Here is a 16,976-nt window from a genome sequence, read left to right as displayed (position 1 = left end):
CCATACACCCCCTCCCTATCTCTGTAACCCCCCTACACCCCCTCCCTATCTCTGTAACCCCCTACACCCCCTCCCTATCCCTGTAACCCCCCTACACCCCCTCCCTATCTCTGTAACCCCCTACACCCACTCCCTATCCCTGTAACCCCCCTACACCACCTCCCTATCCCTGTAACCCCCTACACCCCCTCCCTATCTCTGTAACCCCCTTCACCCCCTCCCTATCTCTGTAACCCCCCTACACCCCCTCCCTATCCCTGTAACCCCCTACACCCACTCCCTATCCCTGTAACCCCCCTACACCACCTCCCTATCCCTGTAACCCCCTACACCACCTCCCTATCCCTGTAACCCCACTACACCCCCTCCCTATCTCTGTAAACCCCAACACTCGCTCCCTATCTCTGTACACCCCCTACACCCCCTCCCTATCCCTGTAACCCCCTAAACCCACTCCCTATCTCTGTAACCCACTAAACCCACTCCCTATCCCTGTAACCCCCTACACCCCCTCCCTATCTCTGTAACCCCCTACACCCCCTTCCCTATCCCTGTAACCCCCTACACCCCCTCCCTATCTCTGTAACCCCCTACACCCCCTTCCCTATCCCTGTAAACCCCAACACCCCCTCCCTATCCCTGTAACCCCCTAAACCCCCTCGCTATCTCTGTAACCCCCTACACCCCCTCCCTATCCCTGTAACCCCCTACACCCCCTCCCTGTCTCTGTAACCCCCAACACCCCCTCCCTATCTCTGTAACCCCCTACACCCCCTCCCTGTCTCTGTAACCCCCTACACCCCCTCCCTATCCCTGTAACCCCCTACACCCTCTCCCTATCTCTGTAACCCCCTACACCCCCTCCCTATCTCTGTAACCCCCGACACCCCCTCCCTGTCTCTGTAACCCCCTACACCCCCTCCCTATCCCTGTAACCCCCTACACCCTCTCCCTATCTCTGTAACCCCCTACACCCCCTCCCTATCCCTGTAACCCCCTACACCCCCTCCCTGTCTCTGTAACCCTCCCTACACCCCCTCCCTATCTCTGTAAACCCATAAACCCACTCCCTATCTCTGTAACCCCCTACACCCTCTCCCTATCTCTGTAACCCCCTACACCCCCTCCCTATCTCTGTAACCCCCCAAAACCCACTCCCTATCCCTGTAACCCCCCTACCCCCCCCTCCCTATCTCTGTAACCCACTACACCCGCTGCCTATCTCTGTAACTCCCCTACACCCCCTCCCTATCCCTGTAACCCCCTACACCCCCTCCCTATCTCTGTAACCCCCTACACCCCCTCCCTATCTCTGTAAACCCCAGCGCCCCCTCCCTATCCCTGTAACCCCCTACAACCCCTCCCTGTCTCTGTAACCCCCTACACACCCTCCCTATCTCTGTATCCCCTACACCCCCTCCCTATCTCTGTAACCCCCTACACCCCCTCCCTATCCCTGTAACCCCCTACACCCCCTCCCTATCTCTGTAACCCCATACACCCCCTCCCTATCTCTGTAACCCCCTACACCCCCTCCCTATCCCTGTAACCCCCTACACCCCCTCCCTATCTCTGTAACCCCCTAAACCCACTCCCTATCTCTGTAACCCCCTACACCCCCTCCCTATCTCTGTAACCCCCTACACCCCTTCCCTATCCCTGTAACCCCCTACACCCCCTCCCTATCTCTGTAACCCCCCTACACCCCCTCCCTATCTCTGTAACCCCCTACACCCCCTCCCTATCCCTGTAACCCCATACACCCCCTCCCTATCCCTGTAATCCCCTACATCCCCTCCCTATCCCTGTAACCCCCTACACCCCCTCCCTATCCCTGTAACCCCCCTACACCCCCTCCCTTTCTCTGTAACCCCCTACACCCCCTCCCTATCCCTGTAACCCCCCTACACCCCCTCCCTATCTCTGTAACCACCTACACCCCCTCCCGATCCCTGTAACCCCCGACACACACTCCCTATCTCTGTAGGCCCCTACACCCCCTCCCTATCCCTGTAACCCCCCTACACCCCCTCCCTATCTCTGTAACCCCCAACACCCCCTCCCTATCCCTGTAACCCCCCTACACCCCCTCCCTATATCTGTAACCCCCTACACACTCTCCCTATCTCTGTAACCCCCTACACCCCCTCCCTATCCCTGTAACCCCCCTACACCCCCTCCCTATCTCTGTAACCCCCTACACCCCCTCCCTATCCCTGTAACCCCATACATCCCCTCCCTATCCCTGTAACCCCATACACCCCCTCCTTATCCCTGTAACCCCCCTACACCCCCTCCCTATCTCTGTAACCCCCCTACACCCCCTCCCTATCTCTGTAACCCCCAACACCCCCTCCCTATCCCTGTAACCCCATACACCCCCTCCCTATCCCTGTAACCCCCTACACACTCTCCCTATCTCTGTAACCCCCTACACCCCCTCCCTATCCCTGTAACCCCCCTACACCCCCTCCCTATCTCTGTAACCCCCTACACCCCCTCCCTATCCCTGTAACCCCCCTACACCCCCTCCCTATCCCTGTAACCCCCTACACCACCTCCCTATCCCTGGAACCCCCCTACACCTCCTCCCTATCCCTGTAACCCCACTACCCCCCCTCCCTATCTCTGTAACCCCCTACACCCCCTCCCTATCTCTGTAACCCCCTACACCCCCTCCCTGTCTCTGTAACCCCCCCTACACCCCCTCCCTATCTCTGTAACCCCCTAAACCCACTCCCTATCTCTGTAACCCCCTAAACCCACTCCCTATCTCTGTAACCCCCTACACCCCCTCCCTGTCTCTGTAACCCCCTACACCCCCTCCCTGTCTCTGTAACCCCCTACACCCCCTCCCTATCTCTGTAACACCCCTTCTCCCCCTCCCTGTCTCTGTAACCCCCTACACCCCCTCCCTGTCTCTGTAACCCCCCTACACCCCCTCCCTATCTCTGTAACCCCCTACACCCCCTCCCTATCTCTGTAACCCCCCTACAACCCCTCCCTATCTCTGTAGCCCCCTACACCCCCTCCCTGTCTCTGTAACCCCCCTACACCCCCTCCCTATCTCTGTAACCCCCTACACCCCCTCCCTGTCTCTGTAACCCCCCCTACACCCCCTCCCTATCTCTGTAACCCCCTACAACCCCTCCCTATCTCTGTAACCCCCTACACCCCCTCCCTATCTCTGTAACCCCCTACACCCCCTCCCTATCTCTGTAACCCCCTAAACCCACTCCCTATCTCTGTAACCCCCTACACCCCCTCCCTGTCTCTGTAACCCCCTACACCCCCTCCCTATCCCTGTAACCCCCTAAACCCACTCCCTATCTCTGTAACCCCCTACACCACCTCCCTGTCTCTGTAACCCCCTAAACCCACTCTCTATCTCTGTAACCCCCTAAACCTCCTCCCTATCTCTGTAACCCCCTACACCCCCTCCCTATCCCTGTAACCCCCTACACCCCCTCCCTATCTCTGTAGCCCCCTACACCCCCTCCCTGTCTCTGAAACCCTCCCTACACCCCCTCCCTATCTCTTTAACCCCCTACACCCCCTCCCTATCTCTGTAACCCCCTACACCCTCTCCCTGTCTCTGTCACCCCCTACACCCCCTCCCTATCTCTGTAACCCCCCTAGACTCCCTCCCTATCTCTGTAACCCCCTAAACCCACTCCCCATCCCTTTAACCCCCCTACCCCCCCTCCCTATCTCTGTACCCACGACACCCCCTCCCTATCTCTGTAAACCCCAACACCCCCTCCCTATCTCTGTAACCCCGCTACCCCCCCTCCCTATCTCTGTAACCCCCCTAGACCCCCTCCCTATCTCTGTAACCCCCTACACCCCCTCCCTATCTCTGTAACCCCGCTACCCCCCCTCCCTATCTCTGTAACCCCCCTAGACGCCCTCCCTATCTCTGTAACCCCGCTACCCCCCCTCCCTATCTCTGTAACCCCGTACACCCCCTCCCTATCTCTGTAACCCCCTACACACCCTCCCTATCTCTGTAACCCCCTACACCCCCTCCCTATCTCTGTAATCCCCCTACACGTCCTCACTATCTCTGTAACCCCCTAAACCCACTCCCTGTCTCTGTAACCCTCCCTACACCCCCTCTCTATCCCTGTAACCCCCTACACCCCCTCCCTATCTCTGTAACCCCCTACACCCCCTCCCTATCCCTGTAACCTCCCTACACCCCCTCCCTATCTCTGTAACCCCCTACACCCCCTCCCTATCCCTGTAACCCCATACACCCCCTCCCTATCTCTGTAACCCCCCTACACCCCCTCCCTATCTCTGTAACCCCCTACACCCCCTCCCTATCCCTGTAACCCCCCTACACCCCCTCCCTATCTCTGTAACCCCCTACACCCACTCCCTATCCCTGTAACCCCCCTACACCACCTCCCTATCCCTGTAACCACCTACACCCCCTCCCTATCTCTGTAACCCCCTTCACCCCCTCCCTATCTCTGTAACCCCCCTACACCCCCTCCCTATCCCTGTAACCCCCTACACCCACTCCCTATCCCTGTAACCCCCCTACACCACCTCCCTATCCCTGTAACCCCCTACACCCCCTCCCTATCCCTGTAACCCCCCTTCACCCCCTCCCTATCCCTGTAACCCCACTACACCCCCTCCCTATCTCTGTAAACCCCAACACTCGCTCCCTATCTCTGTACACCCCCTACACCCCCTCCCTATCCCTGTAACCCCCTAAACCCACTCCCTATCTCTGTAACCCACTAAACCCACTCCCTATCCCTGTAACCCCCTACACCCCCTTCCCTATCCCTGTAAACCCCAACACCCCCTCCCTATCCCTGTAACCCCCTAAACCCCCTCCCTATCTCTGTAACCCACTACACCCCCTCCCTATCTCTGTAACCCCCTACACCCCCTCCCTATCCCTGTAAACCCCAACACCCCCTCCCTATCCCTGTAACCCCCTAAACCCCCTCGCTATCTCTGTAACCCCCTACACCCCCTCCCTATCCCTGTAACCCCCTACACCCCCTCCCTGTCTCTGTAACCCCCAACACCCCCTCCCTATCTCTGTAACCCCCTACACCCCCTCCCTGTCTCTGTAACCCCCTACACCCCCTCCCTATCCCTGTAACCCCCTACACCCTCTCCCTATCTCTGTAACCCCCTACACCCCCTCCCTATCTCTGTAACCCCCGACACCCCCTCCCTGTCTCTGTAACCCCCTACACCCCCTCCCTATCCCTGTAACCCCCTACACCCTCTCCCTATCTCTGTAACCCCCTACACCCCCTCCCTATCCCTGTAACCCCCTACACCCCCTCCCTGTCTCTGTAACCCTCCCTACACCCCCTCCCTATCTCTGTAAACCCATAAACCCCCTCCCGATCTCTGTAACCCCCTACACCCCCTCCCTATCTCTGTAACCCCCCAAAACCCACTCCCTATCCCTGTAACCCCCCTACCCCCCCCTCCCTATCTCTGTAACCCACTACACCCGCTGCCTATCTCTGTAACTCCCCTACACCCCCTCCCTATCCCTGTAACCCCCTACACCCCCTCCCTATCTCTGTAACCCCCTACACCCCCTCCCTATCTCTGTAAACCCCAGCGCCCCCTCCCTATCCCTGTAACCCCCTACAACCCCTCCCTGTCTCTGTAACCCCCTACACCCCCTCCCTATCTCTGTATCCCCTACACCCCCTCCCTATCTCTGTAACCCCCTACACCCCCTCCCTATCCCTGTAACCCCCTACACCCCCTCCCTATCTCTGTAACCCCATACACCCCCTCCCTATCTCTGTAACCCCCTACACCCCCTCCCTATCCCTGTAACCCCCTACACCCCCTCCCTATCTCTGTAACCCCCTAAACCCACTCCCTATCTCTGTAACCCCCTACACCCCCTCCCTATCTCTGTAACCCCCTACACCCCTTCCCTATCCCTGTAACCCCCTACACCCCCTCCCTATCTCTGTAACCCCCCTACACCCCCTCCCTATCTCTGTAACCCCCTACACCCCCTCCCTATCCCTGTAACCCCATACACCCCCTCCCTATCCCTGTAAACCCCTACATCCCCTCCCTATCCCTGTAACCCCCTACACCCCCTCCCTATCCCTGTAACCCCCCTACACCCCCTCCCTTTCTCTGTAACCCCCTACACCCCCTCCCTATCCCTGTAACCCCCCTACACCCCCTCCCTATCTCTGTAACCACCTACACCCCCTCCCTATCCCTGTAACCCCCGACACACACTCCCTATCTCTGTAGGCCCCTACACCCCCTCCCTATCCCTGTAACCCCCCTACACCCCCTCCCTATCTCTGTAACCCCCAACACCCCCTCCCTATCCCTGTAACCCCCCTACACCCCCTCCCTATATCTGTAACCCCCTACACACTCTCCCTATCTCTGTAACCCCCTACACCCCCTCCCTATCCCTGTAACCCCCCTACACCCCCTCCCTATCTCTGTAACCCCCTACACCCCCTCCCTATCCCTGTAACCCCATACATCCCCTCCCTATCCCTGTAACCCCATACACCCCCTCCCTATCCCTGTAACCCCCCTACACCCCCTCCCTATCTCTGTAACCCCCCTACACCCCCTCCCTATCTCTGTAACCCCCAACACCCCCTCCCTATCCCTGTAACCCCATACACCCCCTCCCTATCCCTGTAACCCCCTACACACTCTCCCTATCTCTGTAACCCCCTACACCCCCTCCCTATCCCTGTAACCCCCCTACACCCCCTCCCTATCTCTGTAACCCCCTACACCCCCTCCCTATCCCTGTAACCCCCCTACACCCCCTCCCTATCCCTGTAACCCCCTACACCACCTCCCTATCCCTGGAACCCCCCTACACCTCCTCCCTATCCCTGTAACCCCACTACCCCCCCTCCCTATCTCTGTAACCCCCTACACCCCCTCCCTATCTCTGTAACCCCCTACACCCCCTCCCTGTCTCTGTAACCCCCCCTACACCCCCTCCCTATCTCTGTAACCCCCTAAACCCACTCCCTATCTCTGTAACCCCCTACACCCCCTCCCTGTCTCTGTAACCCCCCTACACCCCCTCCCTATCTCTGTAACACCCCTTCTCCCCCTCCCTGTCTCTCTAACCCCCTACACCCCCTCCCTGTCTCTGTAACCCCCCTACACCCCCTCCCTATCTCTGTAACCCCCTACACCCCCTCCCTATCTCTGTAACCCCCCTACAACCCCTCCCTATCTCTGTAGCCCCCTACACCCCCTCCCTGTCTCTGTAACCCCCCTACACCCCCTCCCTATCTCTGTAACCCCCTACACCCCCTCCCTGTCTCTGTAACCCCCCCTACACCCCCTCCCTATCTCTGTAACCCCCTACAACCCCTCCCTATCTCTGTAACCCCCTACACCCCCTCCCTATCTCTGTAACCCCCTACACCCCCTCCCTATCTCTGTAACCCCCTAAACCCACTCCCTATCTCTGTAACCCCCTACACCCCCTCCCTGTCTCTGTAACCCCCTACACCCCCTCCCTATCCCTGTAACCCCCTAAACCCACTCCCTATCTCTGTAACCCCCTACACCACCTCCCTATCTCTGTAACCCCCTAAACCCACTCCCTATCTCTGTAACCCCCTAAACCCACTCCCTATCTCTGTAACCCCCCACACCCCCTCCCTATCTCTGTAACCCCCTACAACCCATCCCTGTCTCTGTAACCTCCTACACCCCCTCCCTATCCCTGTAACCCCCTACACCCCCTCCCTGTCTCTGTAACCGTCTACACCCTCTCCCTATCTCTGTAATCCCCTACACCCCCTCCCTATCTCTGTAACCCCCCTACACCCTCTCCCTATCTCTGTAACCCACTACACCCCCTCCTTATCTCTGTAACCCCCCTACACCCCCTCCCTATCTCTGTAACCCCCTACACCCCCTCCCTATCTCTGTAACCCCCTAGACCCACTCCCTATCTCTGTAACCCCCTACACCCCCTCCCTGTCTCTGTAACCCCCTACACCCCCTCCCTATCTCTGTAACCCCCTAGACCCACTCCCTATCTCTGTAACCCCCTACACCCCCTCCCTGTCTCTGTAACCCCCTACACCCCCTCCCTATCTCGGGGCTCCGAGTGCACTCTGACCCAGACCGGGAGTGTACACGGGGCTCTGAGTGCACTCTGACCCAGACCGGGAGTGTACACGGGGCTCCGAGTGCACTCTGACCCAGACCGGGAGTGTACACGGGGCTCCGAGTGCGGTCTGACCCAGACCGGGAGTGTACACGGGGCTCCGAGTGCGGTCTGACCCAGACCGGGGGTGTACACGGGGCTCCGAGTGCGGTCTGACCCAGACCGGGGGTGTACACGGGGCTCGGAGTGCGGTCTGACCCAGACCGGGAGTGTACACGGGGCTCCGAGTGCGGTCTGACCCAGACCGGGAGTGTACACGGGGCTCCGAGTGCGGTCTGACCCAGACCGGGAGTGTACACGGGGCTCCGAGTGCACTCTGACCCAGACCGGGAGTGTACACGGGGCTCCGAGTGCACTCTGACCCAGACCGGGAGTGTACACGGGGCTCCGAGTGCACTCTGACCCAGACCGGGAGTGTACACGGGGCTCCGAGTGCGGTCTGACCCAGACCGGGAGTGTACACGGGGCTCCGAGTGCACTCTGACACAGACCGGGAGTGTACACGGGGCTCCGAGTGCGGTCTGACCCAGACCGGGAGTGTACACGGGGCTCCGAGTGCGGTCTGACCCAGACCGGGAGTGTACACGGGGCTCCGAGTGCGGTCTGACCCAGACCGGGAGTGTACACGGGGCTCCGAGTGCGGTCTGACCCAGACCGGGAGTGTACACGGGGCTCCGAGTGCGGACTGACCCAGACCGGGAGTGTACACGGGGCTCCGAGTGCGGTCTGACCCAGACCGGGAGTGTACACGGGGCTCCGAGTGCACTCTGACCCAGACCGGGAGTGTACACGGGGCTCCGAGTGCGGTCTGACCCAGACCGGGAGTGTACACGGGGCTCCGAGTGCGGTCTGACCCAGACCGGGAGTGTACACGGGGCTCCGAGTGCGGTCTGACCCAGACCGGGAGTGTACACGGGGCTCCGAGTGCGGTCTGACCCAGACCGGGAGTGTACACGGGGCTCCGAGTGCGGACTGACCCAGACCGGGAGTGTACACGGGGCTCCGAGTGCGGTCTGACCCAGACCGGGAGTGTACACGGGGCTCCGAGTGCACTCTGACCCAGTCCGGGAGTGTACACGGGGCTCCGAGTGCGGTCTGACCCAGACCGGGAGTGTACACGGGGCCCCGAGTGCACTCTGAACCAGACCGGGAGTGTACACGGGGCTCCGAGTGCACTCAGACCCAGACCGGGAGTGTACACGGGGCTCCGAGTGCACTCTGACCCAGACCGGGAGTGTACACGGGGCTCCGAGTGCACTCTGACCCAGACCGGGAGTGTACACGGGGCTCCGAGTACGGTCTGACCCAGACCGGGAGTGTACACGGGGCTCCGAGTGCACTCTGACCCAGACCGGGAGTGTACACGGGGCTCCGAGTGCGGTCTGACCCAGACCGGGAGTGTACACGGGGCTCCGAGTGCGGTCTGACCCAGACCGGGAGTGTACCCGGGGCTCCGAGTGCGGTCTGACCCAGACCGGGAGTGTACACGGGGCTCCGAGTGCGGTCTGACCCAGACCGGGAGTGTACACGGGGCTCCGAGTGCACTCTGACCCAGACCGGGAGTGTACACGGGGCTCCGAGTGCGGTCTGACCCAGACCGGGAGTGTACACGGGGCTCCGAGTGCGGTCTGACCCAGACCGGGAGTGTACACGGGGCTCCGAGTGCGGTCTGACCCAGACCGGGAGTGTACACGGGGCTCCGAGTGCACTCTGACCCAGACCGGGAGTGTACACGGGGCTCCGAGTGCACTCTGACCCAGACCGGGAGTGTACACGGGGCTCCGAGTGCGGTCTGACCCAGACCGGGAGTGTACACGGGGCTCCGAGTGCGGTCTGACCCAGACCGGGAGTGTACACGGGGCTCCGAGTGCGGTCTGACCCAGACCGGGAGTGTACACGGGGCTCCGAGTGCAGTCTGACCCAGACCGGGAGTGTACACGGGGCTCCGAGTGCACTCTGACCCAGACCGGGAGTGTACACGGGGCTCCGAGTGCACTCTGACCCAGACCGGGAGTGTACACGGGGCTCCGAGTGCGGTCTGACCCAGACCGGGAGTGTACCCGGGGCTCCGAGTGCGGTCTGACCCAGACCGGGAGTGTACACGGGGCTCCGAGTGCGGTCTGACCCAGACCGGGAGCGTACACGGGGCTCCGAGTGCGGTCTGACCCAGACCGGGAGTGTACACGGGGCTCCGAGTGCGGTCTGACCCAGACCGGGAGTGTACACGGGGCTCCGAGTGCGGTCTGACCCAGACCGGGAGTGTACACGGGGCTCCGAGTGCGGTCTGACCCAGACCGGGAGTGTACACGGGGCTCCGGGTGCACTCTGACCCAGACCGGGAGTGTACACGGGGCTCCGAGTGCACTCTGACCCAGACCGGGAGTGTACACGGGGCTCCGAGTGCACTCTGACCCAGACCGGGAGTGTACACGGGGCTCCGAGTGCGGTCTGACCCAGACCGGGAGTGTACACGGGGCTCCGGGTGCACTCTGACCCAGACCGGGAGTGTACACGGGGCTCCGAGTGCACTCTGACCCAGACCGGGAGTGTACACGGGGCTCCGAGTGCACTCTGACCCAGACCGGGAGTGTACACGGGGCTCCGAGTGCACTCTGACCCAGACCGGGAGCGTACACGGGGCTCCGAGTGCACTCTGACCCAGACCGGGAGTGTACACGGGGCTCCGAGTGCACTCTGACCCAGACCGGGAGTGTACACGGGGCTCCGAGTGCGGTCTGACCCAGACCGGGAGTGTACACGGGGCTCCGAGTGCGGTCTGACGAATTGCGAAGGTGACTCATGCTGTGTCTGTCTGTTCTGAAGGTCACGACTGAGCTGGAGCTGGTGATTGAAGTGGATTATATCCCCTACATCGCTGCAGGAACAGCTGGGGGTTTCATCCTGATGCTTCTCATTGGACTGATCTGTTGGAAGGTGAGATACGTCTGCACTGAAGGACGAGATATCAAAGCCATCCTTTCACTCCCCCACACCATCTCAGCGACACCTCTGAGCCAAGGATACCCTATGAGATCGACCTGCTCATGCGGTCAGGCTGTATTTCGGTAAACACTGGCTATCTCCGTCACTCAGTAACCCCTCTCCCATCCCCAGCCCCCTGTGGTACTGACTGTATCCCTACTGATGTTAATCCAGCTCCCTCACACTGTCACTCAGTAACCCCTCTCCCATCCCCAGCCCACTGTGTTACTGACTGTATCCCTACTGATGTTAATCCAGCTCCCTCACACTGTCACTCAGTAACCCCTCTCCCCCCCCCAGGGCCCTGTGTTACTGACTGTATCCCTACTGATGTTAATCCAGCTCCCTCACACTGTCACTCAGTAACCCCTCTCCCCCCCCAGTGCCCTGTGTTACTGACTGTATCCCTACTGATGTTAATCCAGCTCCCTCACACTGTCACTCAGTAACCCCTCTCCCTCTCCTGGGGCCTGTGTTACTGACTGTATCCCTACTGATGTTAATCCAGCTCCCTCACACTGTCACTCAGTAACCCCTCTCCCCCCCAGCGCCCTGTGTTACTGACTGTATCCCTACTGATGTTAATCCAGCTCCCTCACACTGTCACTCAGTAACCCCTCTCCCCCCCAGCGCCCTGTGTTACTGACTGTATCCCTACTGATGTTAATCCAGCTCCCTCACACTGTCACTCAGTAACCCCTCTCCCCCCCAGGGCCCTGTGTTACTGACTGTATCCCTACTGTTGTTAATCCAGCTCCCCCACACTGTCACTCAGTAACCCCTCTCCCCCCCAGGGCCCTGTGTTACTGACTGTATCCCTACTGATGTTAATCCAGCTCCCTCACACTGTCACTCAGTAACCCCTCTCCCCCCCAGCGCCCTGTTACTGACTGTATCTCTACTGATGTTAATCCAGCTCCCTCACACTGTCACTCAGTAACCCCTCTCCCCCCCAGTTCCCTGTGTTACTGACTGTATCCCTACTGATGTTAATCCAGCTCCCCCACACTGTCACTCAGTAACCCCTCTCCCCCCCAGCGCCCTGTGTTACTGACTGTATCCCTACTGATGTTAATCCAGCTCCCTCACACTGTCACTGAGTAACCCCTCTCCCCCCCCCAGTGCCCTGTGTTACTGACTGTATCCCTACTGATGTTAATCCAGCTCCCTCACACTGTCACTCAGTAACCCCTCTCCCCCCCAGCGCCCTGTGTTACTGACTGTGTCCCTACTGATGTTAATCCAGCTCCCTCACACTGTCACTCAGTAACCCCTCTCCCCCCCCCAGGGCCCTGTGTTACTGACTGTATCCCTACTGATGTTAATCCAGCTCCCCCACACTGTCACTCAGTAACCCCTCTCCCCCCCAGGGCCCTGTTACTGACTGTATCCCTACTGATGTTAATCCAGCTCCCTCACACTGTCACTCAGTAACCCCTCTCCCCCCCAGGGCCCTGTGTTACTGACTGTATCCCTACTGATGTTAATCCAGCTCCCTCACACTGTCACTCAGTAACCCCTCTCCCCCCCACTGCCCTGTGTTACTGACTGTATCCCTTCTGATGTTAATCCAGCTCCCTCACACTGTCACTCAGTAACCCCTCTCCCCCCCCCAGCGCCCTGTGTTACTGACTGTATCCCTACTGATGTTAATCCAGCTCCCTCACACTGTCACTCAGTAACCCCTCTCCCCCCCCCCAGGGCCCTGTGTTACTGACTGTATCCCTACTGATGTTAATCCAGCTCCCTCACACTGTCACTCAGTAACCCCTCTCCCCCCCACTGCCCTGTGTTACTGACTGTATCCCTTCTGATGTTAATCCAGCTCCCTCACACTGTCACTCAGTAACCCCTCTCCCCCCCCCAGCGCCCTGTGTTACTGACTGTATCCCTACTGATGTTAATCCAGCTCCCTCACACTGTCACTCAGTAACCCCTCTCCCCCCCAGGGCCCTGTGTTACTGACTGTATCCCTACTGATGTTAATCCAGCTCCCTCACACTGTCACTCAGTAACCCCTCTCCCCCCCACTGCCCTGTGTTACTGACTGTATCCCTTCTGATGTTAATCCAGCTCCCTCACACTGTCACTCAGTAACCCCTCTCCCCCCCCAGCGCCCTGTGTTACTGACTGTATCCCTACTGATGTTAATCCAGCTCCCTCACACTGTCACTCAGTAACCCCTCTCCCCCCCCAGGGCCCTGTGTTACTGACTGTATCCCTACTGATGTTAATCCAGCTCCCTCACACTGTCCCTCAGTAACCCCTCTCCCCCCCAGGGCCCTGTGTTACTGACTGTATCCCTACTGATGTTAATCCAGCTCCCTCACACTGTCACTCAGTAACCCCTCTCCCCCCCAGGGCCCTGTGTTACTGACTGTATCCCTACTGATGTTAATCCAGCTCCCTCACACTGTCACTCAGTAACCCCTCTCCCCCCCACAGCGCCCTGTGTTACTGACTGTATCCCTACTGATGTTAATCCAGCTCCCTCACACTGTCACTCAGTAACCCCTCTCCCCCCCAGGGCCCTGTGTTACTGACTGTATCTCTACTGATGTTAATCCAGCTCCCTCACACTGTCACTCAGTAACCCCTCTCCCCCCCAGGGCCCTGTGTTACTGACTGTATCCCTACTGATGTTAATCCAGCTCCCCCACACTGTCACTCAGTAACCCCTCTCCCCCCAGGGCCCTGTGTTACTGACTGTATCCCTACTGATGTTAATCCAGCTCCCCCACACTGTCACTCAGTAACCCCTCTCCCCCCCCCCAGGGCCCTGTGTTACTGACTGTATCCCTACTGATGTTAATCCAGCTCCCTCACACTGTCACTCAGTAACCCCTCTCCCCCCCAGTGCCCTGTGTTACTGACTGTATCCCTACTGATGTTAATCCAGCTCCCTCACACTGTCACTCAGTAACCCCCCCCAGGGCCCTGTGTTACTGACTGTGTCCCTACTGATGTTAATCCAGCTCCCTCACACTGTCACTCAGTAACCCCTCTCCCCCCCCAGGGCCCTGTGTTACTGACTGTATCCCTACTGATGTTAATGCAGCTCCCCCACACTGTCACTCAGTAACCCCTCTCCCCCCCAGGGCCCTGTGTTACTGACTGTATCCCTACTGATGTTAATCCAGCTCCCTCACACTGTCACTCAGTAACCCCTCTCCCCCCCAGTGTCCTGTGTTACTGACTGTATCCCTACTGATGTTAATCCAGCTCCCTCACACTGTCACTCAGTAACCCCTCTCCCCCCCAGGGCCCTGTGTTACTGACTGTATCTCTACTGATGTTAATCCAGCTCCCTCACACTGTCACTCAGTAACCCCTCTCCCCCCCCTCGGGCCCTGTGTTACTGACTGTATCCCTACTGATGTTAATCCAGCTCCCCCACACTGTCACTCAGTAACCCCTCTCCCCCCCAGGGCCCTGTGTTACTGACTGTATCCCTACTGATGTTAATCCAGCTCCCTCACACTGTCACTCAGTAACCCCTCTCCCCCCCAGGCGCCTGTGTTACTGACTGTATCCCTACTGATGTTAATCCAGCTCCCTCACACTGTCACTCAGTAACCCCTCTCCCCCCCCTCGGGCCCTGTGTTACTGACTGTATCCCTACTGATGTTAATCCAGCTCCCTCACACTGTCACTCAGTAACCCCTCTCTCTCTCTCTCTCTCTCCCTCTCTCTCCCATTTTGCTGATTGGGTATCTCACGTTAATTGAACAAGGTGGGCTTTTTCAAACGAGATTACAAGGATCGAATGAAGGAAGACCCCACTCAGGCTGACGCTGATGGAACAGGGGAGCCTTTGAATCCTCCCCCCGAGGCTCCAACAGCTTGAAACTCTCTCTTTCTCTCTCTCTCTCTCTCTCCCTCCGACTCGAGCACGAGGATCCTCCGCCCGGTCTCCGTCTGAGCCAATCCTGCGGCTCGCGCCAAACGCCGACTCTGCCCTGATCCGCGGCTGAGAAAGTTTGAGCTCTGGCCCTCCCGGAGCGTCGTCATTCCCGCCCTCCCCACCCCCCTCCCCTCTGTCTCCGCGATGGGCGCGGGCGCACGCGGTAACGGGGGTTTGTGTGTGTGTGTGTCTCTCTCTCTCTCTCTCTCTCCCCACCTCCCCCGCTCCCCGATCAGTGAAATAAACGTGTTGTGTTTTCCCGAGTGTGGCCTCCCCGTCCGATCGACGTGTTCTTGACTTCCTCGCGACGTTGCAGCGTTTGGGGAGGGGGTCTGGGGAGAGTTGGTGGGGTTTTGGTGGGCGGGTGGACGTTTCTAGAAATCCGACCCCCCCCTTCCCAATGACTGGGAGTTGCGAGTGTGGGAGAATCCTGTCAGAAGGTGAGGGGGTGGGCGCTCGGGTTAGGGAGCTAGTTGTCTTCGCCTGTGAGGTGGGAGGGAGGGAGGGGCAATGGGTTGGAAATAACAGCTTGCTCCCCCCCTCCTCTCCCCCCACCTCCCCTCTTTCTCTCCCTCTCCTCTGTCTCTCTCTCTCTCTCTCTCTCCCCATCTCTCTCTCTCCCCATCTCTCTCTCTCTCTCTCTCTCTCCCCCCTCCCCCTCACTCTCCCTCTCCATCTCTCTCTCCATCTCTCCCTCCCTCTCACCCTCTCTCCCCCTCTCTCCCCATCTCTACCCCCACCCCCACCTCTCTTTCTCTCCCTCTCTCTCCCTCTCCTTCTCTCCCCCTCCCCTTCTCTCCCTCTCTCCCAATCCCCCCTCACTCCCACTCTCCCCCTCTCCCTCTCTCTCTCTCTCTCCCCTGCTCTCTCTCTCCCCTCTCTCCCTCACCTTCCCCACTCCCCTTTCCCTCTCCTTCTCTCCCCCCTCCCTCCCACTGTCTCCCTCTCTCTCCCTCTCCTTCTCTCCCCTTCTCTCCCTCTCTCTCTCTCCCCTTCTCTCCCCCCTCCCTCACCCTTTCTCTTCCTCTCTCCCTCCCTCCCTCTCTCTCTCTCCCCTCCCTCTCTTCCCCCCTCCCTCTCTCTCCCTCTCTCTCCCCGCTCTCTCCCCATCTCTCTCCCCTCTCTCCCTCACCTTCCCCGCTCCCCTTTCCCTCTCTCCCCCTCTCTTTCTCTCCCCCCTCTCTCTCTCTCCCCCCTCTCTCTCTCTCTCTCTCTCTCCCCTTCTCTCCCCGTCTCTCCCTCCTCTCTCTCTCTCTCTCTCCTCTCTCTCTCTCTCCTTCTCTCCCCCTCTCTCCCCCTCTCTCTCCCCTTCTCTCCCCCCTCTCTCTCTCTCTCCCCCTCTCTCCCCCTCTCTCTCTCTCTCCCCTTCTCACCCCCCCCTCTCTCTCTCTCTCCTTCTCTCCCCCCTCTCTCTCTCTCTCCCCTCTCTCTCCCCCCTCCCTCTCCCTCTCTCTCCCCCCTCTCCCTCCCTCTCTCTCCCTCTCCCTCTCCCTCTCCCTCTCCCTCTCCCCCTCTCTCCCCCCTCTCCCTCTCTCCCCCCCCTCTCTCCCAATACCCTCCTGAAATGACAACACTTGAAATAATAATTCAATTAATCGCAAAATCTCTTTATTCACATTGAGGGCTTTTGGGGGGAAAGGTGAGGGAGTCAGAGAGACGGGGGAGAGAGAGAGAGACAGAGAGAGGGAGAGGGAGAGAGGGAGAGGGAGAGAATGAGGGAGAGAGACAGAGAGAGGGAGAGGGAGAGAATGAGGGAGAGAGAGAGACAGAGAGAGAGAGAAGGGGGAGAGAGAGAGAGATAGAGAGAGAAAAATAGAGAGAGGGAGAGGGAGAGAGGGCGAGAGAGAGAGGAGAGAGAGAGACAGAGAGAGAGAGAGACAGCGAGAGGGGGAGAGACAGAGGGAGGGAGAG

The 16,976-nt window shown here is 59.4% G+C and overlaps 1 protein-coding gene across 1 annotated transcript in view; it reads left to right on the top strand.

The window, feature by feature from the left end:
• LOC148134005 (integrin alpha-X-like) overlaps nt 1-15,322 on the top strand; it is a 41,484-nt gene extending 26,162 nt beyond the window's left edge. Inside the window, exons 5-6 of the mRNA XM_087985701.1 lie at nt 11,003-11,113; nt 14,895-15,322. Coding sequence (XP_087841827.1) covers nt 11,003-11,113; nt 14,895-15,008 — 225 coding nt within the window. The 3' untranslated portion in view covers nt 15,009-15,322. The remainder of the gene's footprint in view (nt 1-11,002; nt 11,114-14,894) is intronic.
• The last annotated feature ends 1,654 nt before the right edge of the window (nt 15,323-16,976 follow it).

This window comes from Chiloscyllium plagiosum, unplaced genomic scaffold, assembly GCF_037043375.1.
Source record: "Chiloscyllium plagiosum isolate Xiang-an unplaced genomic scaffold, Cpla_swu_hap1 HiC_scaffold_127, whole genome shotgun sequence".
NCBI classification, from domain to species: Eukaryota; Metazoa; Chordata; class Chondrichthyes; order Orectolobiformes; family Hemiscylliidae; genus Chiloscyllium; species Chiloscyllium plagiosum.
The sequence above is the reverse complement of the archived record's forward strand: the minus strand, read 5'-3'. Positions and strand labels throughout refer to the sequence as shown.